We start from the raw sequence: 13,481 nt of genomic DNA, 5'->3' as shown, positions 1-13,481 counted from the left end.
TCGTTTCGTTTTGCAGTTGAAAAATGAAGAACGTTGTTCCACCGATGTCCAGCAGAGGGCAGACCGCAGAGACCACGCCCCTGACCGAGACACGCCCCCCGTCTCCACGGAAACGCCCGCCGTCGCCACGCCCTCGGCCGCGCGCCCTGAGGAGGCACAGTCGTGTGTTTCAGTTTATTTATATTTTAAAACATATTTATATAAACATGTTGGAGCTGAAACTCTGGACGAAGAAAATGTTTTTAACAAAATTATTTAAAGTGAAACACTGAAAATGAACTTAAATATAAAACTACAACAGGATCAGAACATTACCCCAGTTACTGTGTGTGTGTGTTACTGTGTGTGTGTGTTGTTATTGTGTGTGTTGTTATTGTGTGTGTGTTGTTATGTGTGTGTTGTTATTGTGTGTGTGTTGTTATTGTGTGTGTGTGTGTGTGTGTGTGTTTGTGTGTATTGTGTGTGTGTTTGTGTATTGTGTGTGTTGTGTGTGTGTTGTGTATTGTGTGTGTGTGTTGTGTGTGTGTGTGTGTGTGTGTGTGTGTGTGTGTGTGTGTGTGTGTGTGTTGTTTGTGTGTGTGTTGTTATTGTGTGTGTGTTGTTATTGTGTGTGTGTGTTTGTTGTGTGTGTGTGTGTGTGTGTGTTGTTATTGTGTGTGTGTGTGTGTTGTTATTGTGTGTGTTGTTATTGTGTGTGTGTGTGTGTTGTTGTGTGATTGTGTGTGTGTTGTGTGTGTGTGGAGCAGCAGATGAGTTTCCACAGCTGATGGAACCTCTGATCTCTGACCCCTGACCCCTGACCTTTGACCTCTGACCTGCTCTGGTGCTGCAGCAGAAGAGACGCCGCTTGATTGACACTTAGAGACCCCGCCCCCTCCGTCGGTCCGGCCAATCCCCGCAGCCGAGGGGCGGGGCACAGCGGGAGAGGAGGAAGTACCAGCTCCAGCAGCCCTCGCCCCGGTGCATCATGGGGGATGAAGTTCCAGTGCGGCACAAACACGGCCCGGTCCAGATCCTGGTCCAGATCCTGGTCCAGATCCTGGTCCAGATCCTGGTCCAGATCCTGAGACCACACGGGGACCTGAACAGAAACAGTTTTGGGTCAGAACCTTTAAAAACCCAGAGGAGCACCACCTGATGACATCAGCAGGTGTCACAGAGTGTGAGCTGTGCAGAGACAGAGTGAAACACACCAGAGTGAAACACACCAGAGTGAAAAACACAGAGTGAAACAGAGTGAAAAACACCAGAGTGAAAAACACCAGAGTGAAACACAGAGTGAGTGAAACCAGAGTGAAAAACACCAGAGTGAAACACACCAGAGTGAAACACACCAGAGTGAAAAACACCAGAGTGAAACACCAGAGTGAAAACACAGAGTGAAAACCAGAGTGAAACACACAGAGTGAAACACACCAGAGTGAAAAACACCAGAGTGAAAAACACCAGAGTGAAACACACCAGAGTGAAACACCCAGAGTGAAACACACCAGAGTGAAACACACCAGAGTGAAAAACACCAGAGTGAAAACACACCAGAGTGAAACACCAGAGTGAAAAACACCAGAGTGAAAAACACCAGAGTGAAAACACACCAGAGTGAAACACACCAGAGTGAAACACACCAGAGTGAAACACACCAGAGTGAAACACACCAGAGTGAAAAACACCAGAGTGAAAAACACCAGAGTGAAACACCAGAGTGAAAAACACCAGAGTGAAACACACCAGAGTGAAACACACCAGAGTGAAACACACCAGAGTGAAACACACCAGAGTGAAACACCAGAGTGAAACACAGAGTGAAACACCAGAGTGAAAAACACCAGAGTGAAACACACCAGAGTGAAACACCAGAGTGAAACACACCAGAGTGAAACACCAGAGTGAAAAACACCAGAGTGAAACACACACACACCAGAGTGAAACACCAGAGTGAAACACACCAGAGTGAAACACCAGAGTGAAACACACCAGAGTGAAAAACACCAGAGTGAAAAACACCAGAGTGAAAAACACCAGAGTGAAAACACACCAGAGTGAAACACACCAGAGTGAAACACCAGAGTGAAACACCAGAGTGGAAACACCAGAGTGAAAACACACCAGAGTGAAACACACCAGAGTGAAAAACACCAGAGTGAAAAACACCAGAGTGAAACACACAGAGTGAAACACCAGAGTGAAACACACCAGAGTGAAACACACCAGAGTGAAAAACACCAGAGTGAAACACACCAGAGTGAAACACCAGAGTGAAACACACCAGAGTGAAAAACACCAGAGTGAAAAACACCACACCAGAGTGAAAACAGAGTGAAACACCAGAGTGAAACACACCAGAGTGAAACACACCAGAGTGAAACACCAGAGTGAAACACACCAGAGTGAAACACACCAGAGTGAAACACACCAGAGTGAAACACCAGAGTGAAACACACCAGAGTGAAACACACAGAGTGAAACACACCAGAGTGAAACACACCAGAGTGAAAACACACCAGAGTGAAAAACCAGAGTGAAACACACAGAGTGAAAACACCAGAGTGAAACACCAGAGTGAAAAACACACAGAGTGAAAACACCAGAGTGAAACAGAGTGAAACACACCAGAGTGAAACACCAGAGTGAAACACCAGAGTGAAAAACACCAGAGTGAAACACACAGAGTGAAAACACCAGAGTGAAACACACCAGAGTGAAAAACACCAGAGTGAAACAACACCAGAGTGAAAAACACCAGAGTGAAACACACCAGAGTGAAACACACCAGAGTGAAACACAGACACAGAGTGAAAAACACCAGAGTGAAAACACAGAGTGAAACACAGAGTGAAACACACCAGAGTGAAAAACACCAGAGTGAAAAACACCAGAGTGAAAAACACACACAGAGAGAAAAACACCAGAGTGAAACACAGAGTGAAAACACCACACAGAGTGAAACACACCAGAGTGAAACACACCAGAGTGAAACACCAGAGTGAAAACACCAGAGTGAAACACCAGAGTGAAACACACCACCAGAGTGAAACACAGAGTGAAACACAGAGTGAAACACAGAGTGAAAAACACCAGAGTGAAAAACACCAGAGTGAAAACACCAGAGTGAAACACACCAGAGTGAAACACACCAGAGTGAAACACACCAGAGTGAAAAACACCAGAGTGAAACACCAGAGTGAAACACACCAGAGTGAAACACACCAGAGTGAAAACACCAGAGTGAAACACACCAGAGTGAAAAACACCAGAGTGAAACACACCAGAGTGAAACACACCAGAGTGAAACACCAGAGTGAAACACACCACACACCAGAGTGAAACACCAGAGTGAAACACACCAGAGTGAAACACACCAGAGTGAAACACCAGAGTGAAACACCAGAGTGAAACACACCAGAGTGAAACACACCAGAGTGAAACACCAGAGTGAAATGAAACACACCAGAGTGAAACACCAGAGTGAAACACACCCAGAGTGAAAACACCAGAGTGAAACACACCAGAGTGAAACACCAGAGTGAAACACACCAGAGTGAAACACCAGAGTGAAACACACCAGAGTGAAACACACCAGAGTGAAACACACCAGAGTGAAACACCAGAGTGAAACACCAAATATTAGAGTAAATAAATACTCAAGTATGTACTGAAGTAAAAGTATTAAAGTACCTGTCAAATGTACTCGAGTAAAGTATTTAGTGTGAGATTTGAGCTCTAAAAGTTTCAGACGAGGTGATTTGAATCAAACATTTGGGCTGAATTTTGTTGAACAGAAAAAAATGAATCATTTATTTATTTATTTATTTATTTGTGTTTTTGTTTTTCTCAAACTAAAAATGTTTTAAAAATAAAAATAAAACCTGAGACTTTTTCTGTGAGAATAAAAATGTGTAAAAAGTCACTCACAGGTGAGGTCCCTGACAGGTGTCGTACCTGACAGGTGAGGTCCCTGACAAGTGTCGTACCAGACAGGTGCTGTACCTGACAGGTGAGGTCCCTGACAAGTGAGGTCCCTGACAGGTGCTGTACCTGACAGGTGAGGTCCTGACAGGTGCTGTACCTGACAGGTGAGGTCCCTGACAGGTGCTGTACCTGACAGGTGAGGTCCCTGACAGGTGCTGTACCTGACAGGTGAGGTCCCTGACAGGTGTTGTACCTGACAGGTGTCGTACCTGGCAGGTGAGGCAGGTGTCGTACCTGGCAGGTGAGGTCCCTGACAGGTGTCGTACCTGGCAGGTGAGGTCCATGACAGGTGTTGTACCTGACAGGTGTTGTACCTGACAGGTGTAGTACCTGAGAGGTGAGGTCCCTGACAGGTGTCGTATCTGACAGGTGAGGTCCCTGACAGGTGTTGTACCTGGCAGGTGAGGTCACTGACAGGTGTCGTACCTGACAGGTGAGGTCTCCGGTGGCGTCCGTCAGCCTGAGGTCCGGGCCACGCCCCCTGCTCAGTCGTCCAATCAGCAGCAGCTTCACTCGGGGCAGTGGGCGGAGTCCAGGGATAAGCTCCGCCTCCCGGGCCCACGCTCGATGCTGATTGGTCGTCCAAGAGAGACGACTGACGCAGGGAAGACGCTGAAGAGACACGAGGTCCGAGACCGAGACCAACCTGAGACCGAGACAGAGACCGAGACTGAGACCAAGACCAGACCGAGACCAAGACCAGACCGAGACCAACCTGAGACCGAGACAGAGACCGAGACTGAGACCAAGACCAGACCGAGACCAAGACCAAGACCAGACCGAGACCAACCTGAGACCGAGACAGAGACCGAGACTGAGACCAAGACCAGACCGAGACCAAGACCAGAGACCAGACCGAGACCAACCTGAGACCGAGACAGAGACCGAGATTGAGACCAAGACCAGACCGAGACCAACCTGAGACCGAGACAGAGACCGAGACCGAGACTGAGACCAAGACCAGACCGAGACCAAGACCAAGACCAGACCGAGACCAACCTGAGACCGAGACAGAGACCGAGACTGAGACCAAGACCAGACCGAGACCAACCTGAGACCGAGACAGAGACCAAGACCAGACCGAGACCAACCTGAGACCGAGACCGAGACAGAGACCGAGACCGAGACCAAGACCAGACCGAGACCAAGACCAGACCGAGACCAAGACCAGACCGAGACCAAGACCAGACCGAGACCAAGACAGAGACCAAGACCAAGACCAAGACCGAGACCAACCTGAGACTGAGACAGAGACCGAGACTGAGACCAAGACCAAGACCACAGAGACACGAGGTCCGAGACTGAGACCAACCTGAGACCAAGACCAAAACAAGACCTGAGACCGAGACCGAGACCAACCTGAGACCGAGACCAGACCGAGACGGAGACCGAGACTGAGACCAAGACCGAGACCAACCTGAGACCGAGACCAAAACAAGACCTGAGACTGAGACTGAGACCAGACCCAGCTTTGTAATGAAAATGCTGTACCTGCCCCTGCCCCTCTGCACCTGGACCAGGACCAGAACTAGGACCAGGACTAAGATCAGGACTAAGACCAGGACCAGGACCAGACCAGGAGGGTTTGAAGTCGTGGACACTCAGACTTGTGGTTTTGTTTCCTGGAGAAGTTCTGGAGTCTGGTTCTGATGATCTCCTGACGTTTATCTGACGTTTATGTGTTTGTGATTCTCACGCTGATGGATCTTCTGCAGATGAACTCACCTGGTCTCTGAGGTGTGACGCTAACTGAGGCACTGCTCTGTCTGACCACACAGACCTGACTGACCTGAGCTCCAGCAGAACATCTGGTCTCCTCAACATGAACACGTCTCTTTAAATCTGGAGGTTTCAGATGATCTCAAAGTGTTTGCTGATGTTTGAAGACCGCTGAACTTTACGCCATAGACACACAGGTAGAACCCCCCAGCGCGACGTCAGTGTGATCGGTGTAAAGTGTCCCGCGGTGGACGAGCGTGAGTCCTGCAGGTGAGAACTCACCTGTAGGACACAGGGAGAGACCCGGACACACACGTCTCCTGCAGGATCCGGACCAGATCCAGACTCAGATCCAACGCTGAAGACCGTCCGACCTCATCTGGAACACGGAACGAGACGAGAAGAATCACCACACAGGAACCACCAGGAACCCACCAGGAACCCACCAGGAACCCACCAGGAACCCACCAAGACCCCACCAAGAATCCACCAGAGACCCAACCAAGAACCCACCAAGACCCCACCAAGACCCCACCAAGACCCTAACAAGACCCTAACAAGAACCCACCAGGAACCCACCAAGAACCCACCAAGACCCTAACAAAGAACCCACCAAGACCCCACCAGAAACCCACCAGGAACCCACCAAGAAACCCACCAGACCCACCAAGAACCCACCAGAACCCACCAGGAACCCACCAGGAACCCACCAGGAACCCACCAGGAACCCACCAAGAACCCACCAAGAACCCACCAAGACCCACAAGAACCCACCAAGACCCCACCAAGAACCCACCAGGAACCCACCAAGAACCCACCAAGAACCCACCAATACCCCACCGGAACCCACCAATACCCCCACCGAGAACCCACCAAGAACCCACCAAGAACCCACCAAGACCCCACCAAGAAACCCACCAAGAATCCACCAAGAACCCACCAAAACCCACCAGGAAACCCACAGGAACCACCAAGAAACCACCAAGACCCCACCAGAGACCCCACCAAGAACCACCAAGACCCCAACAAGAACCCACCAAGAACCCACCAAGAACCCACCAGGAACCCACCAGGAACCCACCAGGAACCCACCAGGAACCCACCAAGAACCCACCAGGAACCCACCAAGAACCCACCAAGAACCCACCAAGAACCCACCAAGAACCCCACCAAGAACCCACCAAGAACCCACCAAGACCCCACCAAGAACCCACCAGAACCCACCAAAACCACCAAAACCCACCAATACCCCACCGAACCCACCAATACCCCACCGAGAACCCACCAAGAACCCACCAAGAACCCACCAAGACCCACCAAGAACCCACCAAGAACCCACCAAGAACCCACCAGAAACCCACCAGAAACCCACCAAGAACCACACTCACCTGAGGGGGCGGGGCCATGACCACTCTCACCTGAGGGGGCGGGGCCATGACACAGGTGAGCTCTGACGAACCCAAACAGCTCCTGAAGCCACTGGGTCTCCTGCAAGACCAGAAGGACAAGACCTGGATTAGACCTGGTTTAGTTCTGGTTTAGTCCTGTTTTTTTCTGTGGTGTTTATCACAGCAGCGTCTCCAGAGTCTCTGTACGTGGCCCCTCCCACCAGAGCAGCACAAATGAAGACTTGTCTCTTTCCAAACGTCTTAAAGGACGATCGTTTTGACTGTTGACCGTGACCCTCATCAGAAAAATGTCCAACATGAGAAAAGTGGAGCCGAGTGCAGGATTTTACAACAAAAATGGACTTGTTCTGTTTACAGACAAGTTCATGTTCAAACTTTGTGTTGAAATTGTATTTTTCTTAAAGTTTCAGGTTGTTCATAATATTATAATATTTAGTAAAAGAAAAAGTTCATCAATTAAAAAAGATTTGTGTAATAGATTTGTGTTTCTCTGCACAAATATTTGAACTTATTGTTATTTTGAAGGTTTATATGACATGAGTTTTCTGATCCGGCCCCCGGAACAAAATAAGTTTGACTCTCCTGTTTTAGTTTATGTAAATTAGTGATGTGGTTTTAAGTTTTGTTTCTGTGAGATTTGAACAAAACTGAATTAAACACATTATAATGTCAAACAGCTGATGTGGATCTAGAGTCGTTATGTTTATATGTCGTAAAGTTGAATTTATTGATGCAGATTAGTGCAGATAGTAATAATAATGATGATCATTTTAATAGAAAAACCTTCATGATTCATCCATAATCGATCGTTAATTCTTCCGACGATCGATTAAGAACATTTCATCTAAAGTCCGTCCCTGGTTCACAGTTCAATAAAGCTTCAGTGAGGACTTGGTGGATCTGTTGTGTGTTCGTGGTGGATCTGTTGTGTGTTTGTGGTGGATCTGTTGTGTGTTTGTGGTGGATCTGTTGTGTGTTTGTGGTGGATCTGTTGTGTGTTTGTGGTGGATCTGTTGTGTGTTTGTGGTGGATCTGTTGTGTGTTTGTGGTGGATCTGTTGTGTGTTTGTGGTGGATCTGTTGTGTGTTTGTAGTGGATCTGTTGTGTGTTTGTGGTGGATCTGTTGTGTGTTTGTGAGTGGATCTGTTGTGTGTTTGTGGTGGATCTGTTGTGTGTTTGTGGTGGATCGTTGATCTGTTGTGTGTTTGTGGTGATCTGTGTGTGTGTTCGTGGTGGATCTGTTGTGTGTTCGTGGTGGATCTGTGGTGGATCTGTTGTGTGTTCGTGGTGGATCTGTTGTGTGTTCGTGGTGGATCTGTGTGTGTGTTTGTGGTGGATCTGTTGTGTGTTTGTGGTGGATCTGTTGTGTGTTTGTGTGGTGGATCTGTTGTGTGTTTGTGGTGGATCTGTTGTGTGTTTGTGGTGGTGTGTGTGATCTGTTGTGTGTTTGTGGTGGATCTGTTGTGTGTTTGTGGTGGATTGTTGTGTGTTTGTGGTGGATCTGTTGTGTGTTGTGGTGGATCTGTTGTGTGTTTGTGGTGGATCTGTTGTGTGTTTGTGGTGGATCTGTTGTGTGTTCGTGGTGTGTGATCTGTTGTGTGTTCGTGGTGGATCTGTTTGTGTGTTGTGGTGGATCTGTGGTGTGTGTTCTGTGTGTGTGTTGTGGTGGATCTGTTGTGTGTTTGTGGTGGATCTGTTGTGTGTTTGTAGTGGATCTGTTGTGTGTTTGTGTGGATCTGTGTGTGTGTGGTGGATCTGTTGTGTGTTTGTGGTGGATCTGTTTGTGTGTTTGTGGTGGATCTGTTGTGTGTTCGTGGTGGATGTTGTGTGTCGTGGTGATCTGTTGTGTGTTTGTAGTGGATTGTTGGTGTTTGTGTCTGTGTGTGTTGTGGTGGATCTGTTGTGTGTTTGTGTGGATCTGTTGTGTTTTGTGGTGGATCTGTTGTGTGTTTGTGGTGGATCTGTTGTGTGTTTTGTGGTGGATCTGTTGTGTGTTTGTGGTGGATCTGTTGTGTGTTTGTGGTGGATCTGTTGTGTGTTCGTGGTGGATCTGTTGTGTGTTCGTGGTGTTGTGGTGTGTGATCTGTTGTGTTTCGTGGTGGATCTGTTGTGTGTTCGTGGTGGATCTGTTGTGTGTGGTGGATCTGTGTGTGTTCGTGGTGGATCTGTTGTGTGTTTGTGGTGGATCTGTTGTGTGTTCGTGGTGGATCTGTTGTGTGTTGGATCTGTTGTGTGTTCGTGGTGGATCTGTTTGTGTGTTTGTGGTGGATCTGTTGTGTGTTCGTGGTGGATCTGTTGTGTGTTCGTGGTGGATCTGTTGTGTGTTCGTGGTGGATCTGTTGTGTGTTTGTGGTGGATCTGTTGTGTGTTCGTGGTGGATCTGTTGTGTGTTTGTGGTGGATCTGTTGTGTGTTTGTGTGGTGGATCTGTTGTGTGTTTGTGGTGATCTGTTGTGTGTTTGTTGTGTGGATCTGTTGTGTGTTTGTGGTGGATCTGTTGTGTGTTTGTGGTGGATCTGTTGTGTGTTTGTGGTGGATCTGTTGTGTGTTTGTGGTGGATCTGTTGTGTGTTTGTGGTGGATCTGTTGTGTGTGTGTGTGTGTGGTTGGATCTGTTGTGTGTTTGTGGTGGATCTGTTGTGTGTTTGTGGTGGATCTGTTGTGTGTTTGTGGTGGATCTGTTGTGTGTTTGTGGTGGATCTGTTGTGTGTTTGTGGTGGATCTGTTGTGTGTTTGTGGTGGATCTGTTGTGTGTTCCTGGTTGTGGGTGAGTTTATTTTCTCGTCTGCTCTGGATCCAGTGATTGATGTTTTTAACTCAACTCAGTCGGTGTTGAGCTCAACACATGAAAAAGGACCAGGAAAAGTAATCAGATAAATAAATAAATGGATTAAACACAGAGAGATTTTACTGTTTTCACTTTTTGGGCTAAATCCCCCCCCCCCCGGTGATTTCACTCACTGCAGGAAACTAAACCAGGACTAAACCAGGACTAAAACCAGAACTAAAACCAGAACTAAACCAGGACTAAAACTAGGACTAAACCAGGTCTAAACCAGGACTAAAACCAGAACTAAACCAGGACTAAAACCAGGACTAAACCAGGTCTAAACCAGGACTAAACCAGGACTAAAACCAGAACTAAACCAGGTCTAAACCAGGACTAAAACCAGGACTAAACCAGGTCTAAACCAGGACTAAACCAGGACTAAATCCTGCTGCGTGTTTGTGTTTCTTCGTTTTCTATCAATAATATTTTTAATTTGTTTAAATAAAGTTTGGACTTTTTATTTTCTTTTATCAGACAAAACTTCTTATGTGAAGATTTCCTCGTCTTTGTTTCTCTACAACAAATCAAGTAATCCAAAGTAATCAGATTACATTACTCACATTAAGTAATTGAATGGATTATGTTACAAACTACATTTTGGTGTGTGTAATCTGTAATCTGTAGGGGATTACATTTTAAAAGTAACTTCACTACACTGACATCTGAACATGTGTTTCTTCTTCTGTTGTTGTTGTTGTTGTTGACTTTTATGTGAAGAACTTTGGTCAACTGAAGTTATTTGAAATGTGCTGCATAAATAAACTTGAACAGAATAGAAATAAATTAAATAGAATAAAATTAAATAAATGAGTCTTAAACTCACCGCGTCGCTCGAGTCTCTGAATCGCTCCAAGAACCGAGTCAAACCCGCCATAAAACCGACACCAGAACCGACTGACCCGAGTCCTGTTTACACCCGGTGAAGTCGCGCTTTAGTCCCGGTTTAGTCCCGCTTTAGTCCCGGTTTAGTCCTGGTTTAGTTCTGGTTTAGTCCTGGTTTAGTCCTGGTTTAGTCCTGGTTTAGTTCTGGTTTAGTCCGGGTTTATTTCAGTTCGCGCTCTACGGAAGCTCTTGAGGCTCACATTCCTTGGCCCCGCCCCCTGTCGGCGAGACTAGAGACACGTGACACTGTTGTTATGGCGACCGCGGCGGCCATCTTGTGACTGTAAAAATAATATAAACACAAAAAACTGAAAAAATCACCGAGTCCTGTGTTTTATATATTTTATTTATATATTTATTTTTAGAATTTAAAAATTAATACAATAAAAACACAAAAGTCAGACATTTAAAATCTCACCACAGATGGAAATAAAACAATATAAAGATGAAATAAACAGATAAATAAAAGAATTGAAGTGTAACAGAGGAAAGTGAATGAAAAGTGCATCATGAGTTTATTGGAGTGAAACGTCACAGATTGATGTGAGGAGGTCGTAACTGTGAATTATGTCTTTGTAAATATTGATTCTGGATCAGGTTTTTACATTTGGAGAGTTTTGTTGTGTGAATAAATGAAAGAGTTTTTAGATTTGGATGTTTTGATGTGGCACTGACTCCTCATATTTTCTTCTTTCTGGGTTTTTCAAACGGCTCCATTGTGCTGGAGATAAAGTTGTAATAGTTTCCAGTAGGTGGAGCTAACGAGCTTTGACAAAAACACAAGGTTGATGTTTTGAGGCTGTGACTGACACGAGCTGCAGGTGATGAAAGTTCAAACATGAAGAAAAAGTCCAGCACCAACAGCGAGGACAGTTGTGAAGAAGCAGCAGCACAAACATGTGACCAGGTGAACACACTTGACTGTTTTGTCTTGAACAAACAACAAGTTCAAACGTCCATCTCCAGGTTTTGGTCCGTGTTCCTCACTTGTTTTGTCCCTTTTCAAGTAGAAAGTCAAATGTCGGTGAGGATTTGTGGCGTGTGTTGTGATGTGATCCCAGTCCTTGTGTTTGGTGCTTTCATTTGTTCACTGTAAGTCCCTGTGATGGTCTCTGGACACTCACACGTGTTTGTGTCTCAAGTGGGAAAAAGTCTTCAAGACGTTGACTTCAAATAAGTGAGTGAGTGTGATGAAGCTTCAAACTCTGATCTGAAACAACAAGTCAACATTTCCATGGATTGGGACGAGAGCACAGCCGCCTTCAGGACTTTTTCCAGCTGATTCCAAAGCTTCACTTTTGGACTTTGGTCGAACAGATTAGTTGAGGTGATGCTGTTTGTTTGTGAAGCTTTTCTTGATTTCTGTGGCACTTGAGTCTTTTATATAAAGTGAGAGCTCAGGAGAAACGTCTGGAGACACGTTCAGCTTCAACAGCAGCGTCCACAAACACAAATGTCCCTTTGCACTCACAGGTTTCATATGGCACCAGTGTTTTTCACACTTCAAGGTTTGAAAGTCTTGACTCGGGTTCATGTCCAGACACTTGACACACTTTTTCACACACATGTTTCATGTGGAGGCGTCAGGAGTTTTGGACAAACACAACATTTCACATTTACACTTGTTCACTCTGAGTCCAGATCAGGAGCCTCACACTCATTTTGGTCCAAAGTGTCTGGATCAGAAAACTCATGTCATAAAACCCCCAAAATAACAATAAGTTCAAATATTTTGTGCAGAGAAACACAAATCTATGACCCAAATCTGTTTGAACGGATGAAAAATCCATTTGGTCCTGGTCAAACAGAAGGAAACATCCAGACCAAAAGTTCAAGTGAATTATTCATGTGATATAAAAGTGGATTGAACAGATACATTTGTACTCGACTTTATCAAACTCTTCACCTTTTTTCTCTTCCATTTTTGGTTGTAAAGTTCCAGACGTTTTAAACAAACCATGAATGAAACATGAACAACAATTATTTCCCAAATTTCAAAGACCCAAAAATCCTCTTCAGATGAACTTTCAGACTTCATCTTTGACTCATCCACATCTGTAGGTAATAAACTTATGAAGATTAAAACTATTCAGTGTTTGTATCTGGGAAAAAAAAAAGGTAATTTTCCCTCTGTTACTGAAAACTGATGTTTTTTTTAAGTTTAACTTGTGTTAAACTTTATATTTCCTCATGAACCTTTGTAAAAGCAGTGATATTGATACTACGGAGCTTTTCCTGCAGTGATCTAATCAATTCTGTTTCTACATATTTTATTTGTTAATGATCATGTTTTTTCTGTTCATTGTCCCTGAATTCTTCACACACACTGGATTGTTTTCATCATGATGGTTTTGGATGAGGTTAAGGTGAACTCTTTTTGAACATTATGTGTAAAAATGTACAATATTTGGAGAATAAAGTCAGATATTCAAACATATGAGTGAACAGTTTGAGATGAACGGAGACTTGAGTTTAATATCATGAATAAATGTCTGTTTGAAGTTTTGCTGTTGACACTTACAGACTGTGACTTGAAGAGTGGAGCTTCTTTTACAACTTTACAATCTTCTCTTCATTCACACTTTTGGCTTTTATCATAAATATAAATATTGGTTCTTAAGGAAAAGTGAATCATGTCAATAAATGTTTGTATTTCATCATATGTTGTGTTATT

General features: G+C 45.2%; 1 protein-coding gene across 1 annotated transcript; it reads right to left on the bottom strand.

Moving 5' to 3' along the window:
- Window positions 1-14: 14 nt before the first annotated feature.
- Window positions 15-10,967, bottom strand: LOC129409984 (CST complex subunit CTC1-like; the record flags this gene model as incomplete). The annotated part of the gene is made up of 6 exons (XM_055156862.1): window positions 10,749-10,967; window positions 7,077-7,176; window positions 5,971-6,067; window positions 4,396-4,615; window positions 816-1,081; window positions 15-146 (listed from the first exon to the last, which is right to left on the bottom strand). Coding segments are annotated over exons 1-6 (866 nt in total), but the record flags the coding sequence as incomplete, so codon positions are not given.
- Window positions 10,968-13,481: the final 2,514 nt, after the last annotated feature.

This window comes from Boleophthalmus pectinirostris, unplaced genomic scaffold (genome assembly GCF_026225935.1).
Source record: "Boleophthalmus pectinirostris isolate CB_2022bp ecotype Guang Dong unplaced genomic scaffold, ASM2622593v1 HiC_scaffold_2013, whole genome shotgun sequence".
In the NCBI taxonomy this organism is placed as follows: domain Eukaryota; kingdom Metazoa; phylum Chordata; class Actinopteri; order Gobiiformes; family Gobiidae; genus Boleophthalmus; species Boleophthalmus pectinirostris.
This window is presented reverse-complemented; position numbering and strand designations above follow the sequence as displayed.